At 34.3% G+C, this 27,669-nt stretch overlaps 2 protein-coding genes across 3 annotated transcripts; one reads left to right on the top strand and one right to left on the bottom strand.

Annotated features, from left to right (window-relative positions):
- The first annotated feature begins 9,910 nt into the window (after positions 1 to 9,910).
- Positions 9,911 to 16,451, top strand: LOC142974515 (uncharacterized). 2 transcript variants are annotated; one of them, XR_012959571.1, is made up of 10 exons: positions 9,911 to 10,133; positions 10,412 to 10,623; positions 11,480 to 11,671; positions 12,174 to 12,241; positions 13,607 to 13,775; positions 14,531 to 14,708; positions 14,926 to 15,121; positions 15,663 to 15,814; positions 16,051 to 16,231; positions 16,312 to 16,446. XR_012959571.1 is itself a non-coding variant. In XM_076116926.1 (10 exons), the coding sequence occupies exons 1-10, from the start codon at positions 9,991 to 9,993 to the stop codon at positions 16,448 to 16,450; spliced, it is 1,611 nt and encodes a 536-aa protein (XP_075973041.1). In that variant the 5' UTR covers positions 9,911 to 9,990; the 3' UTR covers position 16,451. The 2 variants fall into 2 exon arrangements, 1 of the variants encoding a protein (XP_075973041.1); XM_076116926.1 differs by having other exon boundaries at positions 15,663 to 15,795; positions 16,312 to 16,451.
- Positions 16,452 to 16,509: 58 nt separating this feature from the next.
- Positions 16,510 to 25,181, bottom strand: Cyp4g15 (Cytochrome P450 4g15). The gene is made up of 9 exons (XM_076116925.1): positions 25,056 to 25,181; positions 22,120 to 22,348; positions 21,663 to 21,866; positions 20,831 to 21,010; positions 18,207 to 18,403; positions 17,659 to 17,934; positions 17,335 to 17,572; positions 17,065 to 17,250; positions 16,510 to 16,979 (listed from the first exon to the last, which is right to left on the bottom strand). The coding sequence occupies exons 2-9, from the start codon at positions 22,328 to 22,330 to the stop codon at positions 16,804 to 16,806; spliced, it is 1,668 nt and encodes a 555-aa protein (XP_075973040.1). The 5' UTR covers positions 22,331 to 22,348; positions 25,056 to 25,181; the 3' UTR covers positions 16,510 to 16,803.
- Positions 25,182 to 27,669: the final 2,488 nt, after the last annotated feature.

Below are 27,669 nucleotides of genomic sequence, written 5' to 3' on the forward strand. Positions count from 1 at the left end.
TCCATTTTAAACGGTAGCTAACCCAATTCAGGTATCATTATTATTACACAACAGATTGTTAAAAGCGCCACGAATGATTGGATTTAATTCTGTATTATTTACCGCAAATTACGAAAATAATACATGGACGTAAAGAAAATTGCGCATTGTAGGCTTACGAGTACGACGATTTTTTCTTTAAAGAGTGTTAAGGAAAATATTATCATCTTTATTGGAAAAATGTCATAAAACCAAGTTAAACTAAGATTTCATATGACTTTATGGCCCTGGAGGAGCCACGTCATCAAGATACACACTTCCTGAGTGTAATATTATCCATATTCTGCACGACTCACAACTTTTATCCCAAGACAATTGAGTCAGCTAAAATCATTTTTTGCTGTATTTGTCACAGACACGAGAGAAAACACTCCTTGCAATTTTTATTTGTATCACTTTACAGACCTTTTAACGATCGATACTTGTTTACTGTCCCATTCAAGTAGTTTCAATTAATGTTTTTGTTGTGTCATGATACGAACAAAAGTTCAAGCTTTTATTTATTTGGTTTCATTGTACTTCTTTGATCACTGGTGGCGAAATAGGTTAAGTATTATACATTGTTTAGTTATTACTATGAACATATGTTAGTAAATATAGTTGTCGTAATATTGGTACATGGTATAGCTGTAAATGTATTTAATGTTAATTTTCTGCGTCCAGGGAATTTAGGTATAATTTTTGAGCTCTGCAAAACAGACCCATATAAAATATTTAATATACACGTGCACGAAGGCGCGAGTATCTCGTCTGTATACTTTTTGCGATTGAAAAGCCCGAAACAATGTTTTAACAATGAGTCTGCGGCACCCTCTTTGTATGCAATGCTATGTTTACACATTTTCTTTCAGACACGATCGTGAAAAACTATCAAATGAATTTCAATGCGAAAGCCCCCTGCGTCCTTAAGATAAAGCGGACTAGAAACAGTCGTAGGCGATATCTGTGTTACGTATAAGGCATTGAATCAAGTTTGTACTGGTTCCAACAAAATTTATTGGCGAACCCTAATCCAATGTGACAGTTTAAACAAGGGATTTCTATATAAATATACATTCGGGACCCGACGACATGCTGCCTTGGCCATTATCTTAAACGAATAGTTTGAACAAATTCTTATAGACCACAGCAATGTTTTGTCGAATAAATGAAGTAAGTACATATGCATTTTGTTGAAATTTTTTACTGCAAAATCTTATAATATTGAATATTATTATAATATATTTGTTAGGTAATTACTACCTTGAAAGTCGGAAGAAAAATACCTGTTAAATTATGGGTACAAAAACTTACACACAAACACCATTTATTGGGTGACCTAGATAATCCTCAACTCTGTATTCCACGCGATAGTTTTACTTTACTTTAATAAATTCTTTCATTCTGCCAAGGATACGTTTATTTCTCTTCTAAGTACATCTAACAAAGGAACAGTTAACGACTCGTATCGTGTTCTTCTACCCAATTTCAGGATAAAAACTCCAATATAAGAATCCATATAAATGATAATGTAGTCATATCTATGGAAATACCAATATATTTTTGCTTGTCAAATCAAACGAGTGGAAAATATAAGGTACCCGGAATTGCCATATCTACCCTTTTCATGGGACTTGCAATATTATGACAAGATTTTCTAGTAGATACGTGATATTCTGTTGTTTGTATATTACGCCTGACTCGACCGCATTCATAACGTACGTAATTTGATGGGTTGCGTTTACATATTACGCTTATAATGTAATGGAAGGCATTTTGCGGCGAGACGGCGTGTACCCTGCTGCTTATTTTCTAGCCAACTTGTTTTAGCATAAATCAAGTATATTTTACACGGAGACCTAAGGTGGGTTTAAGTCTAAGGACTTATAAAATAATTTATGTGATACTTTGAGATTAAGTTCACAATTTATAGTTGAAATGAATAAACCAGTGCTCTCGAGATATAGTTTTATCAGCCATCTTTATGATGTAGTATTTTGTGTAGATACTGAGTGTAGTTTTATTTTTTATCTCTCAAAACTTTAGTATAACTTACTTAAGCCACACGTGTAAGTCGTATACGAATGTGGTGTTTAGTATTTGCCTCATAGATAGAAAAAAGGTCGAAATAGAGCACGTAGCTAGTCCTATCAGCCCAGACTTGTTTGTAATCAAGTTTTATTCTTCACAGGGTACTGAATGCGTAAGTTGTTTACGTAAATGTAATGATTGTGACGCGTGGTACCTCGACCAGTATACGGAGTGACATCAACACAATTATAAGTAATCTTCTAAATGTAACTTAAACTTTACCTGATATAGAGAAAAATATTAAGGGAATGAGGTACTGTTGAACAAATGGTACCACAATGATAATCTTAAAGTTAAGTAACTTAAACGACTTTTGATGACGAGAGTAAACGTTTTCATTTGCTATCTCCACTTTACAAACTTTATTCTAGATATATGTCAGCTTCAAATGTGAAGAAAATGCAATAACTTCAGCGTCAAGTTGAAAGCTGCGTCGTGAGATGTAATTAAGAAAAACCATATCACTTTACGTAACTTTATGTTTTAACCTGTTCCATACGTAACTTAAAGAAGGGTAGGGGCTTAAATGAGCTCGCTGAATGGTGTAAATAACTCAAGTGCTCCTAAAAATAGCGAAGAAAATATGGGGTAAGTATTTAGGGTGGCGTTGCAGTGAAATTTGGGTACGAGAAGGTAGACCGTTTGTATGAGGCGAGCTTCGAGTTAATCGGACCGCATTTAAACCTTATTTTTGTGAGAAAACAGGTAACTTTTTAAATGCATCTCTGAGCAGTAAATAAACTTTCAATAGTATACAAATAGTAGGGTAGATAAAACATTTAATTTAGAATAACTGATAGTGAGATTTAAGGATATTATTACCTTTTTAGTTGCGATTACAAATGATACTACGTTCCTACAATCCGGAATGGATACAGACCGCTGAAGATCATTTGCAGGGAAGTCCTTTGCCTAGCAGTGGGACGATATAAGCTCATAATAATAACATACGATATTATACGAATAAAATATGAAGATTATTTGAATCTGAATCTGTTTTCCAATGACTAAAGTACTCACATTTGCAGCTCAAGATGCAGTAGTAGTTTATTCACGTGCAGCTCGGTGCGCCTGCCAACGACCGAATACGTACAAACTTTAACACATCTTACTTTATTGAGTTTAGTTCAAGAATATAGCCTTAAATTCCTTTTATTACTTCGTATATTCTTGTTCACAAAGTATACGTTGCAGTAGACAGTTTAAACACTTTGTCGAGAGTAATGTGTTTGTTCTTGTGTTATAAAACTTTAAAGAAAAACTGTAAACGTATTGCTCAATGCTTTGTGAAATTAAAATAGTTGTTGCTATTTCGTTTTGGTAGGCTCTAATAGAATAAAAACAGCTTTATTTGGTGTAATATTTTACTTTAAGCCTTATTTATTCACGCTTTATTTTACTAGTAAGTTAGTTTCGAAACTCCGTGATATTATTATTTTTGAAGAACGTGACAGCTATCCCTGTATATTAGTATATTAGAAAAGATTACCTGTTATAGATAGTTCGAAATGAGATTTTGATCCTCGTCCGGTTATTGTGTGAGGGGAGGAAATCCAAATAGATATTGATACAATGTCGTCTTAGTTACAGCGAACGTGGGTGCCACTTTTGTCATTTCATCAAAAGGATACAAATCTTTACGCTTCGTAAATATTACGCTCGTTCCTTTTTGTTATCCTGTTTATTATGAAGAATGCGAATGCTTTATTCGTTGTCTAGTTAAGTGTGGCTTGAGGTATGGAAAATACATCAGATCATGTTATGTATTTTCCATATAATATCTTATGTAACATACCATGTTATTGTCAGTTACTTTACAATCATTTAATATTAATGTTATTACGGTGTGTTGTCACCATGATAAATGGCTTATACCGTGAAATTATACAAAAACATGGAATATGTTATGTTAAGAATATTCGCGGTTGTATCATTAAAGTTTAATAAAGAGCGTTCATTCAGTGTGCTCATCACCGCTTATGAGTACCGTATACTTTATGGAAGATTGATGTCCTAAAGTGATTTCGAAACTCGTAATGAAGACAAATTGACGAACGTGACAAATTACAAGTTTTTATACGCCCATGTAACTACGTGTGAAAATGAAACGTTTTCTGAAATTAATAGATGTAAGGAATACGCAGGCTAAAGCTAATGAGCAACGAGTTACGCAAGGAATAAATTCAGGTTCAATTATGATAAAGGTAATAATGAATGACAGCGATCGAATATCGTCAATTTGGTAAAAGCGAGTATTTTATTACAAGCTTATATGTAAAAAAGTAAGGGCGGAGAGACTTAAGAGACCTAAATATACTTACTTATGATACGTCTTGGACAGCAATCTATACTGTGGTATTTTAAACCACTATCTAATATATAAAATACTCGCGTCTCAATTTTCGTTGCCATACTCCTCCGAAACGGCTTGACCGATTCTCATGAAATTTTGTATTGTGATATTGATTAGGTCTGAGAATCGGCCAACATCTATTTTCCATACCCCAAGGTGACAATTTTTTATTTAGATATATGGCATAACAACGTTTGCCGGGTCAGCTAGTTAAACAGTAAAATATTAAATTGGTTTAAAAGTACATTATCCACTTCATACCTTTTTGAAGTTCACACTTTATAAGGTTTTAAAAAGCCACTGACATGTGAAGCTTTATGGTTTTAATACAAAATTTTGAAACATGTCATAAACACGCAACCGGACGAAACAAAAGTAATATTCAATCAGTTAAAAATAGTTGTTGCAATACATTTATTTCTGTTGTAATACAAATAATGAGCCGGTAAACTGAAAAGGGAGGAAAATGCCACTGTCAGCCAATTTCCGACGCGGTACGATAAATTCACCTATAGCAATAACAGTTACCCGCCTGCTCATCTTACAAACTCAAAAACCATTCTTATATTGCTACGATAAGGTGATAAAATTAAGGTTTGTGTGTCAGCAGTCGGAATGGCTCTTGTAAAATAATATGACAATCTTTGTACCCTTATTTCATTCATATTTGAATTCTATCACATAAATAAAACTTTGGTCTGATAATTTTAGAATGCATTTCTAAAGTTTATCAAACTAAATTTTTATTTAGCATTTAGTCGTAAATTATTTTGGTTTAAAATTTTAGTCGGCTTACTTGAGCTCTAAATACTTAGGTAATTTGCGGTTTACTTAGCGACGATATGAAACTTAAAGTGATTTGTAGGGCTTGAACTGCCGGTCATTTATCTTACTTTACCATTTAGATTTATTTGAGATAGATAGTGATATAATAAATATGTGTTCGATTTGTTTTAGAAATGTTAATGGCGATAAAAAATGCGAAAAAGAATAAGGAACAGCAAGAAAGCAGTGCCACAAGTCAGGAAGAAGATGAATCGGATGTAACGGAACCTTCCAGTAGTGATGACGGGTCGAGTGTTATTTCAAACTCTGTCTTAACAAAACTGGTCAATGTGAACCCAGATCTTCAACGAAAAACATCCTCAGCACCACCCGAAGACGATGGAAATAAATGAAATGAAAACGAAAGTTATAGAATAATTTTGAATTAAATCAATAAGGAGTTGATCTTGTGGTATTTACTAATAGTCATTGAAATATTTTGCCATTTTTAGACCAAAGATACGAGACGTTTACTCGTGAATTATTTTTGGGCTACGACGTATAAGACTTGTATCAAATATTTTAACTTGTTCAATTAAAAAGTTCGCTATAGTGTATGTACTGAGTTTTATAGTAAACTGGATAGTTTACACAGCAGTGATTAGAAAGACAAGGGTAGAATTGATCGCGCTAGTGTGGGGCGGAGAACGGCGACGCCACGGCGCCTCTATGCCCCCCCTAAAAAGGTCAAGTTGAAAACATACTGCCTCTTCACATTTGTTCTACAATTACATGATAACTTCATTTGCTTGAAGTTACATTCACTGTCTTACAAATAAACATATTGTTAGTTCTAATAACAGTACAGTGTTTTGTACTTTTCATTCATATAGAGTTTTAAAATTGATTAAAAGTGACAGAACACTGTACCTATAGTCAACACTATGTAACAACTAGTCAGACGGGACGTTTTTATTACTGATCCAGTTACAGTGTGAATGCTGAAAAGGTATTTTATAACGAAATAATAAATTGTCTTTCTTGAAATATAATTTACAGATGGCAGGTGTGAATTACAAAAAGTGAAAGTCTTTTTCAATCCAAGGACAATAGTTAAACGATTTTAGGATGAAACGAAATTCAATACCAATGCAGACGCCTCCGAAAAAATCACATTGGCTTGTCTTTATCATTATAATATTTATTGGAGTATATTTTTTCTGAATTAGGTCTAGAGACTAGAGGCTGAGTGACGATTTCATAGCCAGACAATTAGAGTGGATTATCATATCGAGTTGTTGTCATACTGTCTTTTTGAAAATATTTTGTAAGTTTTAATTAGTCACAGTGTTTCGTCACTTTTAATCAAGTTTGAAACTGCTAATAAGTAAAAATTATAAAAAGTATGGCTAATCATAGCTTACACGACGTAACGAGTATGATGAGTAAGACAGACAGACAGAGTTTTTCTTACTACAATCTTCTAGTAGACCCAATTTTTAAACTTTCTATATTAATTTTCGTGTACGGAAATTAACGCGAACATGAATGTTATTTCCTTTCCCTTTTTATATAATAATCTTCTAGCAAAAGCTACAAATGAACATAAAACAGTATTATCTTCGTAAAGACATGTGACAGAGGCCTAACATCTGTAATTTGTCCGGGTCGTGTGTCGTCCGTCGTGATAATGTTACCCCTTATCAAGGTCACCATTAGTACGTCCAATCAGTTGTAAATAGACTAGGCTTTTATTACTGTTGTTACAGAGGTGTTTATTCGTAGAATAGGTGCAAAATAAGGAAGGTGAATTGGAAATTTTTGTTTTGTTACATCTTCTGTATGAACATTTTTGCCAGTCTAATTATAATTTATCTATTGCCCAAGCTCTAATTAGAGTCCAAAGGCTAAGTAATACCTGGAGATTATAGGTTAAGCTATGTTATCATGCTGTTAAATTTTCATAGAAAAATCTGACCGACTTTTAAATTACATATTATTGTATTTCGGTGATGTCTTGTTGGGTCAAAGATGTTGTACTTATGAATGCCTAAAACTTATCCGTATTTTCAAATGTTTGCCCTTACACTGAAGGTTATTTTGATCAAAATTCAAAGTCTTAGTTAACGATAGACAGGAAAGATCACACAATAAACGTGAAACAGTTATTTTTCTATTGGTACGATTGTTAATGTGTATTATACTTTATGCACATATTAATGTGTAATAAATATGTACATATTATATCGCTAGTTCGGGTCACTACTACTGTTTTGTTTGCTAACTTCTAAGACCTTGAAGACATGTAATTTGTCTACTCACTATTTGCTTCGATTTGGTTGTTTCAATGTAGGTACATATGTCTTGGAACTACATGAAGGGTAAAAGTTTTATTTTACGTGTGTCGCTAAAATTACTTCTAATTTTACTGAGGCATAAGATTTCCCATCGTCAAGATTTTCAGAACGTTTAAGAAGTAAGAATGTTCTCTAAGAAACGTTAACATTTAGGAAACACTAATAGTCTTTTTGGGAACTACAGTCAGTTAGGTAGTGAACGTATTATAGCCGGATTAGATTCTGTTTTTCATGATATTTTAGCCTCTTATGTGAAATGATAGACGACGCATATCACGCAAATATATTAAGAATAGGTTGGCTAAAAAACCGACAGAATGTAAATATGTTCCATATTTACCGTCGAGTTAAGTACTTTTAGCGAAGTGATAAACACACGTTATTTTTCTAAAGTTTTAAATGTTACGCCTACTTTTTCCAATTAACCTATGCAAAATAGCTGCCATTATTCCACGTCCGTTTTATGACGCGAGTTTGAATTTCATACCGCAATGGCGCAAAATACCTCTGAAAGTTTTGAAAACAATCACGTTTTGTTCTGCTGTATGTTTCGTGTAATTGTTGAGATAGGCCTAATACAAATGAAAATAGGCAATTGTCTGGTAACTCTGTAATGTCCATCGGCTTTTGTCTAGACAGTTGTTTTATCTAATTTGGAACCGAAGGCTTATTATGTTAGTAATTTTTAGAGCTCCGTACCCAAGGGGTTAAATGGAATACTAAGTCATCGCTGTCTGTCTGTCACAGGCTGTATCTCATAAACAGTGATAGTAAGATAGTAGAAATTATCGCAGAGTGAAATAAATGTTGAATATTTATAATATTTAAAATCAAACGAGTTTTTGGCCGTTACAAAAAAAATGCGGAACGTTCGTGCACGACTCCAACTCACACTAAGCCCGTTCTGTTATGAAAGTAATAAGTAGAGTGATCTCTGCTTGTTTGTCTTTATACATTCTGGGTTGTAACTCTTGTAATATGTAAATTGTTGCTACAATTCATAAGTGCGTGCCAAGTCTGTGGTTTAGATCAACGAGGTTATAGTCCAGAAGACTTTCAATTAAACTACAAGAATGTTTCCCACAATACCAACGTTATATGAACAGGCCCTCTACATTATTTATGTAGAGTAGAGATGTAGTATGAGTGTTCCGCCACCCATTCAAGTGTTGACAACCCGATTTATGTATCCTATGCCGCAATGGGGAGTGATAACATTGTAGGGCTGATTGAAATACAGACAATTTAAGACGATATTTCGATAAACGAGGGCGACGCAGTAATTCACGATGTTGTTCCAACCAGACAGATAAAATTGTTGTTTTTCGAAGCAATAAGTGGATGGTAGTCGCCGGCATGTCGTTAACAAATGCCAAGCTGTACATATAACCCCAATTGTAGAAAAAATATAGAACATAAAGCTACACTAAGTAAATATTTCACTGTTGACCTCTTACTCTACATAATAGTAGTAACTATTATTTTAAAGCTGTTACTGTCCCACTGCTGGGCAAGGGTCTCCTCCTGAACGAGGGAGACGTAAAACATTGAGTCATGCCAAGTGTGGGATGGGCACTTGGTATGCCCTCATAAGTATAATTTAAACAAACTTTAGGCAAGCTAGGTTTCATCACGATGTTTTGCTTTCAGATTATAGATTATCTGAACACAAATAATCACCTGTTTAATTTGATGTCAAAATCATAGAGGGCATTAGTCCTACACTACAAGCCATTATCTCAATGTTCATTTCGTACGTTCCTCGCGCGTTGTTTACGATACTTGTCGTTTCTTTCTTAGATTTAGCTGGAATCCATTTTTCTTATCTCTAATCACGCGTGTTCTTTTCTTGTTAGAACTTGTTTTTCTGAAAAATATTTACTATGACGTTTGTTCTTTAGTTGCTCTCAGGTAATAATGATTGTATATTATGACTCTCTGGGGAAGGGGGACCCTACAATTCTAAATAAAATTTAACGAGGAGATACATAAAAACTAACAAGGCTTTTTATTGCGGCATGTTTATTTCCCCTAATATGACTTGTATTGCTGATTTTTTCTAAGCAATAATTTGTTGGTTTTTACGATTACATATATTGATATCTGATTCTATTTATAACAGTATCATTTAGTTTATACTGTTATTTAATATTTTCATGATCTAAAAATAACTAATAATTTAAAATAACTTATCTGCAAAGAAAATGGCTCGTCGTCAATGCTTAAATAAAACTTTTTTAAAAGACAAATTACTGTCTGGCAAAAATATTACGTACAACCGGTAATTAAGAAAAAACTAAAGAGTACGTCTTGTTTTGACAATTAATTCAAGCTTGTCAAAACGAATCTATCATTTCGTAAATCATTTTATTGCAAATATATTATTTTTATTGTGAAATCTGAATCATGTTGGGAGCCGGGGCCAAGTCTACGATTGTACGTCGGCAACTGCCGAAGCTTTATGCATGTGTAACAAAGACCAGTCTAGAAAACCTTCGGAACAAGGCTCTGTTCAGTTTAGATGTTCTAGATGCTAAAGGAATCCGAAGGCAAATATCAATATCTGGTTTCCATAGTACTAAAATTATGCTTAAGTAGATTTTCTGTGTAGTACAATAAACTTTTTCATCTTCTCATGAAGTTGTTTACTATTTAAGAGCGTTCGTTTCACGGCCCGTAAACTTGTAGTTAAATGCGTTTTCTTCTCAATAGTATTTCAGAATTGGATAATATATTATGTGTCCATACTGACAGCAACATTTACAATACATTTCATGAGAACTACGATATATTTTTCTAACATATAAGAAAAGTATTGATTTTCCAGGATTAAAATTCCCCTCCACGAATGCCTCATCCTAGAATTGAAAGAAGCGGGTTACACAGAGTCTTCAGGCTATCTACAAGATTTGATCTATGATAACACACAGTTAGTCAATGAAGATGATCTGGGCATTGTAGTAGACCTGAGAAAGAGAAGCGATTATTTGGAACATATCTGTGGGCATTTGCAAAAAGCTGAAAAAGAACATGATGCAGGTACATTTAATTTATAGCAAGACCTTTTAAATATCAACCTATAAGCTGTAGCATTCCGCAGACTTCTTCGAATAGTTTCGCTTCCACATTTATTGTGTGGTGTGCTAGGTTGTAGTACTTCATAGTATTTGATGAGTTGAATCTGGATCTCTTTGAGTGGAAAGCTGTTTTATCTTGGGCTACAAACCATTCCATTCCATTTCCATCAAGTGATTTGCAGTTAAACGAAAACCTATTTACTACTTGCGGGTTCAATTTCCACTTAGAAAGTGAAAAGTGAAAAGGTATTTTTGGAACAAAAGAAATAGTAACAAAATGAGCATGATTCAAGTAATTATGATGATAATATACTGACAGTGAGGTCAATACCGACTTCCGACGATGCACGTATTGCGATACGTCACCAAGCTTTATAAGGAATAAAAAAACAATTTCAGATTATCACTCGCGTGCTGTATCTCATACGTATGTTGGTCATGTATTTATTGTTTACTGACCACTGTAAGATTTACTCTTGATATAGTTATTATTATGCGTAGACCTAAATTGGCTAAATAGATTTACATAATAAAATTTTGATGATTAATGGCCATTGAGTAGTTGGTTTATAATTAAGCCGTCAAATTAATTTGTTTTAGTGATGCGTCCGGGAATTTCTATAGATACATGTAAAGAGCATATTGAATTTAAATCATTTGAATGGATGAGTGCGTTATACAAAATAGTCATTTGCCATGCAAAATTGGAAAATTTACGACTGTTGATGTCAAACCGCAGCTTTTATTCACTTGAATACATAAAGCCGTATTTCTGTGTATTTCTTTATTATCTATCATCTCTATAAAACACATTACAGGTAATACGAAGAAGGAAACTCTACAATTACTCGGCCTCGCTCAGTATTACTCGGAAAAGGAAAAGGGCATATTGTGGTTATCAGAAAAATTCTATCTAGCATCTATTGCTGTGTCAAGTCAATTTCTTATTGATGGCGGTCGTCAAAAAGCTTGCTGTAAATACTATTATGCGAAATTTCTTTTAGACAAATGTAAGTGAATATTATTCTTTTGCAACTTATAGATTAGGAATCAAACCCAAGACTTAGGCATTAATTACCTTAACTAATGAGTTCAGGCATCATTTTTGCTAACGGAAGTATAGACAAAGTCTAACCCCATTTTCCCATTGCGACTCATTTATAATTATTGGTAGTCTGACGCTACTACGACATTTTCTAAGTTCAGTAAATTGTTTTACTTTCATAGTTTTAAGCGATGCTATTTAAAAGGGGCTGTGGCGAAGAGAAACTATTTTCGTATTTCAAACTTTACGTTATAACTGTTTTCGAATTCCTATAACAGTGTAATGGCGGCCTTACAGTACCACAAGAGCGACCCTGAGTAATTTCCTCTTAATAGCCCTATAAACCCAAAGCAATTCGGTACATTAGTTCGAGTCTTAGTTTAAGTATCCCTTTTTACATAGGGACAGTGCTACGTAATATTGTGGTTCGTAAATTTTACGTTATTTTTCTTCATGTTTCCTCTCAGTTCCTTTGCAAGATAATGAAGAACCGTTTAACATATTAACAGAAGTCAGAGATGCTTCTATTGGAAAGGTAATTATACAATTTTTGCTTTTACAACTTTGAAGAGAATTTTGGCATGTATGATTTATAAATAAATAAATTTAACCCATTAATGTCCCACTGCTGGGCAAGGGTCTCCTCCCGTAATGAGGGAGGGGTTAGGCCTTGAGGCCACCACGCTGGCCAAGTGCGGGTTGGGGACTTTGCATGCCTTCAATTAATGTATTAAACAAATTTTAGGCATGCAAGGTTTCCTTACGATGTTTTCCTTCACCGTTGGAGCATGTGATAATTATTTCTAATACACACATAACTTCGAAAAGTCATTGGTGTGTTGCCTCGGGTTCGAACCTGCGACCACTTGCGTGGGAGGTGTCAACTTATACCACTCGGCTATCACTGCTCTTGATTTATATAGATTTTAATTAATGTTTATGTCAATATCCTCAATACATTTACTGTATCAAATAGGCCACCGTCATCTACGTAAACCTCAGAGAAGTGTTAAATTCAGAATTTGCATGCCTCCGCCACCCGTAAACCTTGCATACAAGGCTCTCTATTAAGTTGTTGAGCTATAAACAACCGTAATACTCTATTTTTAGTTAAAAGTGCACGTGACTAATTTCTTTATACATGAACTAGTAAAGTATTCATGATTGTTTTTATTCAAGTACTTGTTAAACTTGCTGATACATTATGACAAAACGTTTTCCTTTGATCCAAACTTCATTGCAGGTTCCTTTTGATTAAAAGTAATTAGTTTAGAGTATGTAAAATGCGTGTATTGCCATTTTTATTAAAGTATGTATGTATTCTTAGAATTATTAACATTGTATATGTATCATTACTGTTTACTAGCTGTAATTACTTCGATAACTTTGGCCTCTAGGGAAGTAAATTGTACCAATAAATACACGTACACATAATTGTTTGATCTGTATGATTGAAGGAAGGTAGGTCATATTGTGATATGTTTTTCCTCTATTTTATATTGTTATTGAAGAATAAATAGCTGCTATCGCTTGTCGGTCTAAATAAGGAACACATTTTATACAGGCAAGCCAAGCAGGGAAATGAGTATCATTATTCAGGCTTTATAAACTTTGGTATTACGACAAATTATGCTTGTCTTATCCAATGTTGCTTGATGCAAGAGGCATGCGAGCGACGTTGCGGGTAAAAACTAGTTATTTCTAGAGAACATTTTGATGGTTTTGGATTAAAAGCCTCATTTAAATATATACAAATATTTACAGCAAAGCAAGATCTATACGGCTTGGTGTGTATTGGTCTGTTTAAATCCCAAGTTCCGATTAAGAATTGAAATATTAATTCTAGCTTCTACGCTGTAGAAAATAGTGTAACTTTTATTCACGTTTTAATTTATCTTAGACATGGATATTGCAAGAAGACGCTGAGGATGGTAAATCAGACACGGTGTTCGGTGCGACTGCTATTCAACTTCATAGAGTTTTGATTAACAATGCGAAGAGACTACGGGCCACAGACGCTGCGAAAGCTGAAAGACTTGCGCGTTTAGCTGAACGACGGGCTAGGGACGGTACGTCTTATATAACTATTCTTTTAATTCGAGAATAAGGACATTGTATTTACCGTGCTAACTTATTAGGGTGTAAAAATGAATTAAACTAAATGGGGAAGCTTTTGCCCAGCAGTGGGTCAGTACGGGCTAGCAAAAAAAAGATAGATAAACTCTATAGATATTGTTGTTGAATTCGCAAGTTGTCGATTTTTAAAGTAAGTATTTTTTTTATTAATCCGTTATAAGAGGCGAATCCAATATTAACATTCGCAAAATATGGAATAAATTCTTTTTCGGCTTAAATCTATAACAGGTACCTAATTTGTAGTACCTTATACATATAGATATACTTAGTTTACTAACTCCTTATGTTACATAACATATTACTGGGGGATATTATTATGTCGTAAGTATGTCATATAATACCCATAATCTTTCCGGCATACAGTGTACGTGACACTGTCATTAGCAAGGTAGTTCATTTAAAGACAGACAAGATGTTACTGGTACTTAGTCCATTATTCGGGAATGTTGAAAACAACAGGGAAGAAATTTTCTTTTTCGATTTGAACATCCTTATAAAGTTGAAAAAAGATAATAACAGGCTGCCTGTGCATTGACATGGAGTGAGGCTGTGGAAAGAGAAACGAAATATTTCTGCGTCAATGGATTAGCCTAATAATAGTCTCTTTAAATACACTGCGGGAGTTAATCAAAACTTATCTATTTGAGTGCATTCTTTGATTGTATCTAATAAAGAGTATTTTTGTTAGCTGACGATATTAACAAAGAAGCGGAAGCAATAATAGAAATAGGCGTGTGTCAACTAGTAATGAACAATTTGAACAACGCACAGAAGACTTTTGAACGAGCATTAAAGATCCATATGCGAAGTGATAACACTGAAGGCATTTGTGAGACGAAAATGCACCTTGCTGCTGTGATGCAAAGGTTCCTGTTCTTCTTTTCCTAGTAATAATCTTCTTTGAGTAATACATCTGATATCGATTTCAACCTGCGTGCTCATTACGTTTGCTCGCAAAATAAAATATTTGTGTTTATCCACGGGATATCATCCACAATGTACAATTTTATTCTATTTGTATTGGCAATGGTTACGTTTTTAATGGCCGATGTACATAATATAACTCTTAACTCCAATTCATAGACTGGGTGATCATGAAACATCGGCAAAACTGCTGACAGAAATGGGCATAAAAGCCATGGATAATGGACTAAGAAGGCAGCTCGGTCGAGCTCTACATTTGCTTGGAGAACTACACCTCAGAAGAGAGAAGCCCGAGCTAGGCACGCAACATTTGTCTGAAGCGTTTATGTGTTTCATGGGATTCAGTTTTAATTCTGTATGTAATATTGAGGTTATACAAGCGTTCACTTATATTCGGGCCATTTCAAACGTGCGAACGAAGTCATGTTATTTTATCGGAGTCTCTCGCTCGCACTTACATATTGTCACATTTATTTCATTATTTGGATTATGATATATGTAGTTCGCACGTTTGTAACGGCCTGATTATAGCTATAAATATCATAACATTGTTCACTGAAAAACCTAGGTCATCTTCAACTTCTAGTGTAGATTTATATCATTAAAAACCACACACATCGTCACAGCCGGTGTTTCAATGTATACTACCTTAGAATGGGCATGCTAATCCCATTTGGGCCGATTCAAGGTCCATTTGCAAAACTAATGGTTTTACTTATATATCGTAGGAACCTTTCAAAGTACGCTGTTGCTGATTTAGATGCTACTTTCGAGGTGTCGGTCGTAACAATAAATAATTTTGAGTTAAAGCAGACAATAGTTATCTACGCTAATATTTTATGTACATATTTCTTTAAACTTAATACCAATGCTATTGTTGATGTTTTTCTTTCAAGATAAAATCTGACGTAATCCAAAAAGAGCCTGACGGCGGTGAGAAGTCCATTTCTTCGATATATGATGAACATAGCACGGAGGAATATGAAGAAGAAGCTGAACAATCCAGGCTTATGACAGCTATATCTGCTGGTAACATTTTAAAACCTAAGTTTGTATTGTATTGTATCATTTCGAATTAATTCCTAAAATATTAACTGACAACACTATTCTGGACTTCGTCATCGATCACAACGCTAAACAATTTCAAAGTATGCTAATGTCTGGCTTATTGACGATGATAAAATTTGAATAGATGTCATTACGTACGTATAGTGGTATTTTTTTTAATTTCAGCTTTCGTCAGATATTTTTTTTTATTAAGTGTTATATTTTTTGCACTTGCAGGTCAAGAACTAATGGCATCTTACTTCAATTTGTTGAACGACGCTGGGACATGTGCAGTTGCTCAAATGAAGACTATTGAATGGAAACTAGACCAGCTAGGTTGGTGGCTCAGGAAACCACATCACGATTATTTGCCGTGTATGTGCCCCACTCACCGCCGTACGCCTTTGGATGTCCTATGGTATGGAACTATGTTTAATACATTATCACTTTTCTTCAAACCAAGTTTTTTGGTTATTTATAAGGATTTTTTTGTTGCAGGTTAAAGCTTCAGGTTAAAACGAACGCATCTATGGCAGAATCTACATTTCACATAGATGTCGGTAGAACCGACACGATTCAAGATCTAAGAAGACTACATAGTAGTTACGTGCGCACACCGAACGATGGCGAGGCATAACATTTGTATGTAGTTTTTATTTATCTATCTCACTATTATTATTTTAAAATAAAATTCACTTTAATTATCATATTTTTATTTATTAGTCTGTCACATTTGTACAAAGTACAAGGGGTATAATTTAAAGGTCTATTTACAAAAACTTAACCATACATTTAAAATATTGAGCAAACATGCAAAGTATTGCGCTGTCCATCTATACCTTCCCGTTTGTAAAAGGTCTACCACCGATTTAACATCTCAATATGACAATTATATAAAATTACTTTATTCGTGTTGTCACCACTAGTTAACGAAATGCGTGATCCATCCTTCTATTTACATAATTAAGTTTAAGAATATAGTTTTGCTTATTAGCATGCTTTGGTTGGCTTGCGGGACTGTAGGCGAACCTTGAAACCTTCAGCACGCTTCAGGATAATGTCAGCCTGCAGTTTGAAGTCTGACTCTTTAAGATCTGAGTAGACGCGGAAATTCCTAAGTATCGTAGACAGGATGATCTTCAGCTTCAGCATAGCGTATTTGCGACCTGTCAAACAAATTATAATGAGTACATTTCGTACTGAAGTAATAATAATATAAAATTAAATAGGATTTTATCAGAGTGTACGTACCGACGCAACTTCTGGGTCCAGCCGAGAAGGGCACGAAAGCATAGTAGTGACGGTTGGCAGATCGTTCAGGCAGGAAGTTGTCAGGGTCGAATGTGGTAGGGTTGGGGTATACGTCAGGACGACGGTGCAGTTTGTATGTGGCTACGACGACAGTTGTGCCAGCTGGTACTTTCTTTCCGCAAGAAGCTGGGTGAAATAGGAAAAAATATATTAGTTTATTTCTTTTAGACAATATTGCAATAAATTTTCTCTAAAACAAAATATACTTACGAAGGGTAACATCTTGTTTAAGATGTCTGGCGATGATTGGCACAGGCGGGAACATCCTAAGGGTTTCCATGAGACACCTTTCCAGGTATTTCATCTCCAGGGTATCTTGGAAAGTGGCTGGACGATCTGAGTCACCGAAGATTTTGTCAAGCTCATCGATTACTTTGTCTTGAATGTCTTGGTGAACGCCCATCATGGACAGGAAGAAACTGCTTCCAGCGGCGGTGGTGTCGTGACCCTGAACAAATGCAATTGGATATGTAATTACGTGATTTACATGAGAGCTAAATTATTCTATATTGTAATATTTTTCACAATATTTACCTCAAACATGATAGTGTCTACTTGTTCCTTAATTTCCTCATCGGAAATGACAACACCGCTTTGTGAGCTCTCCAAAAGCAGGTCGAGGAAAGCGAGACGTTTCTTTTGGCCAACATCGGCATCATCTACATCCAAATCGTCCTTAAGTCCAGCAGATTGACCGAATGACAGACCCTCAACAGATGTGGTAGTTTTGCTTTCTTCAGCGGCTTGGTAGTCGTTCAAGATTGTGGGCCTCTTGCCAGATTTGAATTCCTCCTTCTTCCTCTTGATGACCTTTAATTCAATTATAAATAAGTTAGACACTACAAATATATGCAGTACTACTGAGAAGTAATGTATAATGATGTTATTTATACACGTAGTTCATTATAATGCTAGTTTATTCTGCAGCCTGTGATGGTCGTATCAATTAATAGTACCCAGTATCGTCCAATAGGTCATCAAGTCTAGGACAAGAACGTATTTCCGAGCCATTGCGGTAAACTTAGAGATATAAATAAAATTATATATGGCAGTGAGCTGGTAATATTATTTTAAACGCTTACCTTCTTGGTCAGACCGTGGATGATGTCGAGGAGTTTAGTTTGGGTCTTGGCGTAGTCAGTTAGTTTGAAGAGCAACTCAGGCCTGAGCCAGATCTTAGTGTGCCTCAAGTGGAGGATATCGCACATCTTCATGACAGCCATAGCGTATTCGAATCCACTCTTGTCTTGTGTGGTCTTGCTTACACCCATAGCGGTTTCTATAACAAAATCAAAGTTACGTTATTGACTGGTGATTGCTACCACATTTGCATACGACGATCCTCAATAATGACTATGGTATTAAAGTTATTTTGTTGTTCTTGTTTCTCCTTTTTTCGCTTTGATTACGTCTGGACAATAGTCCACATACGTTCTATTTATAGACACAAATAAATCTATGTGGTACATTCCTCATAACGTAAATAATTGGCCACTTTCAGCTCAACTATTTAGTACAGCGCCGACGTGGCGTACATGCATACTTTTAGTCGGAGACAAATGAAATATTAAATTCAGACCGCCATTGAATTGAAACAATTGCGCAACGAGGATAGCAATAAAGGAACGCAACGTCCAGTGCCAGTAAAGGCGAATATTGGCCATTAGCGCGTGAGCACGTGGGCGGTCTCCAAACCCGACAAGAGTAGTACGACGTGTGTCGTTTGAATCAGTACCGCGTGGTACCACGCACGTACCAATGATTCAATCATACATTCTCCTATCATCACTCGCTATACGCTGTCTTACTTTATACCGTTTTTATTGGTACTAATTTAGCAGAAGATATAAAAAAATCGTAGTAGTGTATTGCATTTTTCTATTATATCATTAGCAGCTTCAAGATAAAAGGATTTAATAAATGCAAAATAGTGTTAAATTGTCTATCACGCTTTGTTTTCATGAATGTCAAATCCGTTACGGAAGATCTATATAATTGTTTATTGCAAAGTTCAGATTCTGTTCATTGCATTGCATTATTGTGCTTACAAGGAAAGAACTACTAAATATTTGTGCTGTGGTCTTCTTGCCTTTTACGGCTTTATCCACCCCTTAAGGAAAAAACCAGTAGCAGGTATAATTAGTGCAGTACACGTTTAGGCAGTCCGACGTTGACCCGCATAAATAGTTCCGAGCAAACAACGTAATTACTACCATAAACATCACGGATGCAATCTGAACTGCTATTTAGTGCCCTATTTATCTCTACTTCCTTCAATGACTATTATTATTATACGCAATAAGATGATTGCGAGGTACGTGATAAATGTTACGTTTTACGTAGTATTAAAATAGAGGAATTGTACAGAATTACTCGTTAAAACCACAGCGCTATCGTGCAATATGCAATAGATCGTCGACGCGGTGACAGGGCGACAATTCTCCGATACCAAACGTCCATGAGAAATAATTTGGTAGGATAGTGCATTAAAATACATCGGCGTTGTCCAATCACTCGTAGGTAATCTTCTCTAGATTTCGCAAACAATTTAATAGGTTCTCGGGGCATTTGCTTCAAGAACACGGTCTAACGTCCATGTGAGGGTCGACGTGTTGTCACTAACGTGGCTAGCTACGTGACATTACATACAAATTGCTCTTTATCCTGCTTTATTTTTGTGCAGACGCCTTGAAATTTAAGACAATTTCCACTTAACGCGTTCAATCTCAAAAGTTCAAAAGATTTGGCTCGTTTTCCGTCATAATGTAGGTCATTATAATTTCTGCAGCTATTTTTATTAGCTATTTACCTATATCATGTGACCTTATGAAGATAAATGTATGAATGTTTATTCACTTGAATTCGCCATAACGCTAACTCACAATATATTCAAGGCGTACTCGTATCTAGGTGAATGAATTGCTGACGCCGTATCATAACGTTCAACATCAGCTGTTTATTTAGTTGACGGGACGAACAACAGTACGAATTCGTAGATATTGAGACATCAAAACCACATAAATGTAATTATACTACAATTAATATCAATTCATACGTAAGAAAAACATTCTCGCGAATATGCTACGCACAAACTGAGATAATTTAATCAAATACCACTAAAGCGCGATTAGAATGATTGTATATCGTCAGTTTATTTCCAGTCATATTTCGTTTAAGAAAAGTAACAGAATGTAGCACACTCAAATATTTAGATCAGAGCAAAGAATAAAGTCGTTATCATTGCGTCGTCTATTGAGGCGCAACTATCGCTTCAATGGTCAATTGTGATCGCGTAGAGGCTGTAATGTATTCTGACATATTTAACTATTCAATGCACGTGTCTAACATCATTGAAAACGAAACTAAATGATCTTACTACTGTTTTGTTGCATCAAGACGTGAGAGTGTTAACACATTTTACTTTTAATGTTCAAGAAAGTTTATGAAATGGAGTGCAGTCGAAACAAAAGTTATGGCAGTAATTTAGATCATTTTAAGAATAATTAAAAAAATAGATTTCTACTTGTGTTTATTCCTATCTATATAATTTAATGGTAGAAAAGTAATTGAAGCACAATAGTAATAGAGAGTCTAATAAAGTTGACTTTGCTATCAAACGTTATCTAACTATTTGGGGTTTGTAAACTACAAACTGGAACTTCCATCTTCTACAAAATATAGAACTAAAATCTTCATAGAAACTCACCGAGCAGGATCTCCACAGTGCATTCACTCATGTAGTCGTGACAGTCGAACTCTCCGGCCTCTTTCTTCAGCTTCTGGACGACATCCCTGGAGTTGGCGTTGAACAGGTCGATGAAACTCTTCAATACGTTCAAGTGGAAAGTGGGGGCAATCAGTTTGCGGTGAGAACGCCATTTCTGACCTAAGAACAAAAAGTAATTTAAAACTTGCGATATCTGTAGCAGTGAGCACTCATCATCATCACATGTGAAATTATTAGATAGTTTTACTCTAAAGCTAGCGAAAAACAAAATTTGCAGTACACATCTCTCAATTCGAAGATGCATATCGTAAAGTATTGATTCAGATAATGCGTCGAGTAAAAGTCGCGGTTTGATGTGACAAATGTTTACATTCTCTCCAACAAGATTTTTCTAGAACTTACTATACTACTTGTTTCATTGAAACAAATCTAGACTTGTAAAGCGATCGTTTAACTAAACATAATTGCAGCTAGTAATTAATTGTGTTTGATTTCCTTTATCTAGAGGCACGACTATAAACGCAATAAGTTTATTCATACGCATCTATATGTGACAACTTTGCCTCCGGTATCCACTGATAAAATCTTTCCTCAATAAAAACTTGGCTAATCGTCATTCTATCTGCATACGCACATACCAAGAATTATAATACTTGAATTTTGGGCACAAAGGTCACTAGTCTACTATACAATAGGTAAAACAAAGTCCAACTTACTTTGAAAATTACATACTTTTTATAACATTTTCCGTATAGTCTTCTGCTACCAAATTGGAGTATATACGAAACAAAATTTTATCAGCAACACTTACCAGTACTGATGAGAAGACCATCTCCCAACCAGGGCTTGAAGAGGCTGTACTCGTCAGCCTTGTCAATGTGCACGTGACTGCTGAGGATCAGCTCAACATCACGAGGGTCGTACAAGAACACGAGGAGACGGGGTCCAATCCAGATTTTCACAACAGACTCCTTGTCATAAGGAATACTCTTCTCAATGACATTTCTGAAGATGTCTAGAGGAAAAAATATAACGTTTTATATTTTAAAGCAAATCTCGTAGAAAACAAAGAAAAATTCAATGAAGTACCAGATAAACGGAAATTTTGACTTTTATCATCCAAGTTTGTTTCGTTTAACGTTTGTTTTCGGCAAAAATGTCTTTTGAAGATTCAGAAAAGTAACTACGTAAAAAAGTTACGTTATATTCTCAACAGTTCTAAAGTCAATTTCTTATTGATCTTGTTTAAGGAGTATGTAGTTACTTACCATGAGAACCACCGGTGAATTCCAAGGCGTTTCCTAGAAGGGGCAGGCCAGGTGGTCCATTGAGTTTCTCGGCAAGTTCGTACATATGCCTCCTGGACATACGCCAGTACGCATACCAGAGGATCAGAGCTGGTACAAGGAGGACATAGAAAAGGCTGGTGGCACCCCAGGAGTTGCTGGCCACCACGCTTTCGGCTGCAGCGTAGCTCATTGTGAATAGATTTTTTACCTATAACAAGAAATTCTATAAATACCTACATAGGTACATAATAATACGCCTGTTATACCCGAAGGTGTGGTTTGAGGAGTACAAAATACACCCGCGTTTCGTGACAATTTCGTGACAATGTTATAGTTCCATGTTATAGGGAACAAATAGCTTAAGCTTACATAGAAATTCTATAAGATTCGTTGTAAATACGTCATTATTACTCCAATGGAGTGTGTTGTGAGTGGATTTGTATGTTTTCTTGTAAGATAGACATCATTAGCCGTCTAAAAACGTAATAGAGCAGATTATTCCAGCTCACCAAATTAAAACGTCCTTAAAGTTGCTTTAGCCGTCTGTGAAGTATCTTGTAAATTAATTAAATGTGTAACATTATAACCATACTATTCATATCTACGTCTCTGATACTGCCATAAAATTGCAAAACGAACTTTAGTAAGGTCCGTGGTGAATAAATTCCCAAAAAAAACTTTAGGTAATAAAAGTACACGGTCTATAACTTCACGGGCTTTGTTTGAGAAAATGGAATGTGTTGGTCAAGCCCTAATAGTTAACAATATATTAAAATATTACACGTGTTTCATAAATGTAAGAGCTTATGTAAATTAGATAACAAGTTGTAATATCAATGATAACTAGATATAAGGAATATCTATATTTTCGCTATAAAACTTTATACATTATGCAATTCTAAGCGATGCAATATTATAGATCATATATTATAAATGATACGACAAATGGTTTATAATTGTGACTGTTCTAGGAACCTTGCATAATTAAACAATTAAAATATTGTTTACAAGTCTACATACAATCAGCAAAACGATTTACACAAATACAAATAAGGATCTATAATGTAGTTATGGATAATTTTATACATATATGTTAATTGTAAGGAAAACTTTCAGGGAAAAATGAAAGCAAGCAAACAGACACATTATATATGAAGTACATTATACGTAGTATTTTTGCGGTGTAATACGGTTAATTGATAAAACTATGAACGATTACCGAAGTTAATAAATTTAAACTATAACTCTCCCATTCCTTTTTGTTTCCCCTCGGAATTAGGGAGTGGTTAGGCTTTAGATCCACTTAGTGGCTGGCCAAGTGTGGGTTAATATCAATAGAAGTTGTCAAATAAAAATTGTACATAACAAATATTGTTTCTATTGAAGTACCATTGGTCAAATAGCGTTAGTGTAAGGTACCACAATCACCCCGGAACAAGCACGTGTCGTAAGTAATATGTTAATTAACAAATGTTCAGTAGCCGTAAAGTCAATGTCAATAAATTGTAATTAAAATATTTAAAACGTCTATAAATTATTGCGTATTGTTTGTCGACCAGTTACTTAAAGCGTTTTGAATTACAAATGGGCTACTTCAATCTACATATTAGTATATTGTCATTGGAACAGTAGTTATGTACCTATTAACTTTTATCACGTGGACTCTAATTAAATCAATGCAAATGATTTTATAAATATTGCTCTATAAGCATTAGTTGTTCATTTTCAGCGTAACGATACATATATAATTGGTATTTTATTTACAGTCACTATTTTCACCCCTAGAATTTGAATATTTGTTTTAGAGATAAAAAGAACGAAAGCAAAGGTTGTAAATAGGGGGGAAAGCGCTTTTTATCAGATATTTATGTTTCGAACGTATTAAATTCATTTATCTGAATGTTATGCCTCAACTGATTCCAGAACTTTCGGTTAATACCAGGTCCTTCGACTATTCTCCCATAATAAATTTCAACGAAAAGAAAAATGAGAGCATAATCTATGAAATCGGAAAAGTTTTGAATTACCTTTGTTTTACAAAAGTTCAAGTACTTATTTTTATGTTTCAGACTTCTTACAAATGAAGTTGAACTTAAAGAAAAGAAATAAAATTATCATAGTTAAGTTTACTCTTTACACGGATTTTAGCAATACAATCAAAAAGTGCTAAGCAACTAAAATGTAAATTAGTTTTTGGTAAAATAATCCTTGAACTTGGGCTTAATTAATGCAAACTTACTCTTTCATAGACGTTCAAATATATTTAACAAGCACACACAAACTACGTCAACATCTACATAATTTTAAATACGTTAGCCTAAATAAAATCATCTATTTACCTAGGATTGTTTTATTAGCGAAAATGAATCTATTTCAGATAACTTACATATATAAATAGATTAAGGGAAAAAACGAGAAAGGATATTTTCCCGATGTTAGAATGACTTTTCACTTTCTTTAAATTAATTCAATGTTATTAAAATACAAAAATAACGGCTATGTAGATATAACTTGTGGCTTGCGTTTTCACGCCATTTATTAGATTTCAATATATTTAAAGAACCAACATCAAATAAAGTGATATCGAGTTTAAAAGTAATTTTGTTAAATTCTTGCAACGGTGTTACCCAATCGGTATCCTTAAATCATTGTGAAACATTGATAAGGTTCGTTTTATAATAGTTGATAATTATTAGGTAATATTTTCGTGATAATATTAAAAGAAAGTGATAAAATTAACAAGTCATAGTACTTACGATTTTTGTGATTTTTGTAACCAGTAACTATGATTTAGGGATTAACTGACTTTACGTCCAAAATTATATCACAGCCTATTTAATTTGTTGGAAATTTTAAGGATTATTGGTATATTTTTAGTAGCGCAAACTAATATTAAGTAATAAAATGTTCCCTACCTCTAGTAGTGAATCACCTCCCACTCACGGCTTGACAAGATCAATTCAATGTCCTATCCCCGAACGACACAAAGCGTGTCTTACTACAGACTATCTATGAAACTCACGCGCAACACTCTATATACACATGTACGTGACGTCATGCCTCGTCACTGCAACCCGCCGCTTCTAACTAACGTTAATATGCAAATCGACATTTTAAATTGCAACTAAGAAAAATTGCTACAGTATACATTTTGTACACAATAATTAATATGCATAAGTTATACAAGAGAAAAATATTAAAAGAGAAAGTTTAAGAAAATTGGAAATTAATAAATTTTAAAGAAAATTTTTACTGCTTTCTGATTAACCATGTAGTTTTGGATGGATTTTCAAAAGATTATAAGGAGTAGACCTAAGGTTGTAAGATACTGGGCAGAATTACATAAAAATGGAGTAACAAAAAAAGGTAATAGTGTTTGCGATCGGAAATTTACTTTACGTCAGTTTGTTGTGAACCTGTTATTTAATAGTTAATCATGTTCCACAATGGACTGGCAATGGAAAAATAACAAACCAGACATGATCATCAGAATGAACGCGAAAATAATTGATTACGTTGTTACATAGGATATAACTAAGTCTATATTATTATGTTTGCTGATTACAATGCGTTGCAAACTTATATTTTCCAGGAGGATAAATAAGGTTACGTTATTTTGTTATTGCTCTCTTTTTCATAAAAATACTATAGTTTCTAGTCATTCCTGGCATAAGCGCTTTATTAACACCAAAACAAACTTTCTGCTTTCGCTAATTGATTTCATTTAAGTAGTGGAACATAGCTATGTCCTCATAGCATATTCTGCTCTAAGCTAAAAGAAATGCTGACCAAGATCAAGACAAGAGAATTTTCTTTAGATCTAACGACTACGAAATTTTATTCAAAGATTTCTTTAAGATAAGTTGTTTCTCAAATGTTTTTGAGGCACCATGCAAGGTATGGTCTAAATTTGTCAGTTGAATGTTGGTTAGGGGCAATGTCAATATCATATCTCCTGATATACTTTTGGATGAGAAAATTTCGTTACTAGGATCATCTGTTGTTAATCAGATTACTATTCAGTTATATTTAATACAAATAACTTTTGTTAAATGAGTTTAGGCCAATGCCTGTCAGAAGATACGATGAGGAATCTTGTGTGATAAAATATATACATGTAAAGTTTGTAACGATCGCATCAGGTGGTGTTTTTTTTTCCCTGCCTACCCCTATGGGAACAAGGCATGATTTTATGCATGTATGTATGTAGGCGTGACACAATAGTGACACCAGCCATTAGTGACACTTTCGTTTACTAGTTATATCATTTTAAAATCCCACTTCAGACATATTAATGCTGTTGGTTTTTAGTATATCATGTTAATTTTATATAAAAATAACATTTGTCATTAAAAAAGGCATAAGTCGTCGGATGCTAATTGCTGAAAGCAATCAAATTTATTACTGTAGTATATTTTTACTTACATTGTTTTTATGTTTTGAGAATTAATTAGTGTTTATACAAATAAAGGTACTCAGTTTTATACGCGGAATAGTGCATTGTCTTACGTGAATCTTATTACTGTAAATAATAATTTTCAAACTAAAATTTTTTCAAAGAAAAACATGTATGTATTTTCTCTTATTATTTATATTACAAGTAAAAGCTTAAATTAAGATTATTGAAACATCAATAATTATTAATTTATGTAACGAACCTAAGGCCTAACCCCTGACCCGTTCGAGAGGAGATCCTTGCAAAGCAGTGGGACAGACACGTGCTAAAAAAATTAACACAGATAAGCAATAAATGTCTCTACTAATTTATACACTATGAGGTTATTTGGCCCATGACAAGTCACGTAAAACTGAAATACGTTTTCCGACGATCACACTGAACTGTCTCCGAAAATAGTCCGTTTTTTAATATCATAAATCTTAAATACTATTTGAATATACTAACAGAGCGTGCAATAATAAAATCTAGTCTCGCCCTATTAAGTTGTCGAGGTACTTTGTATATTAAACAATTAATGGCCATTATTTAAATAAAATACAAAAAAGAGAAACACGCGTCAAGATTTGTTGTACTACAGGACAACATCTTATTAAATATTTAAGTATATCATACAATATTGAACTTATTTCATAGTTTTCAAGTTATTTTGTACACAAATCAAACAGCATAAAAAATATCTGGTTTCTTGGTATTCCAGAGGCACTGTTTTTTTCATCCTAGGGGCGATGATAAATTTTTCACACAAAGAAAATCGTCGTAGCAATTGGATACCCAAGTTCATTCAAATTCTTACACCTTCTCTGTTTTTTTATATACATTGGCCTAACAGCTTCTGACTGACTTTCCTAGTATGCTGGAATGAGTTTAGCTTAGTCGTTATGGTTTCGATTAATAGTCCGGCACCTTATGGATCTGATCATTGAATAATCATCGGATGCCCTAATATATTAGTAAAATTCTTAGCAGGCTACCGCCTAAAATTTACAGTTTTGACTAAAAAACGATTGCAACCTCGCCATGAAGACTGGAAAAATCAATGTCAATCCCCATGCTATACCTATTAGCAAATA

The sequence above is a fragment of the Anticarsia gemmatalis genome, chromosome 7, assembly GCF_050436995.1.
Source record: "Anticarsia gemmatalis isolate Benzon Research Colony breed Stoneville strain chromosome 7, ilAntGemm2 primary, whole genome shotgun sequence".
NCBI lineage: Eukaryota > Metazoa > Arthropoda > Insecta > Lepidoptera > Erebidae > Anticarsia > Anticarsia gemmatalis.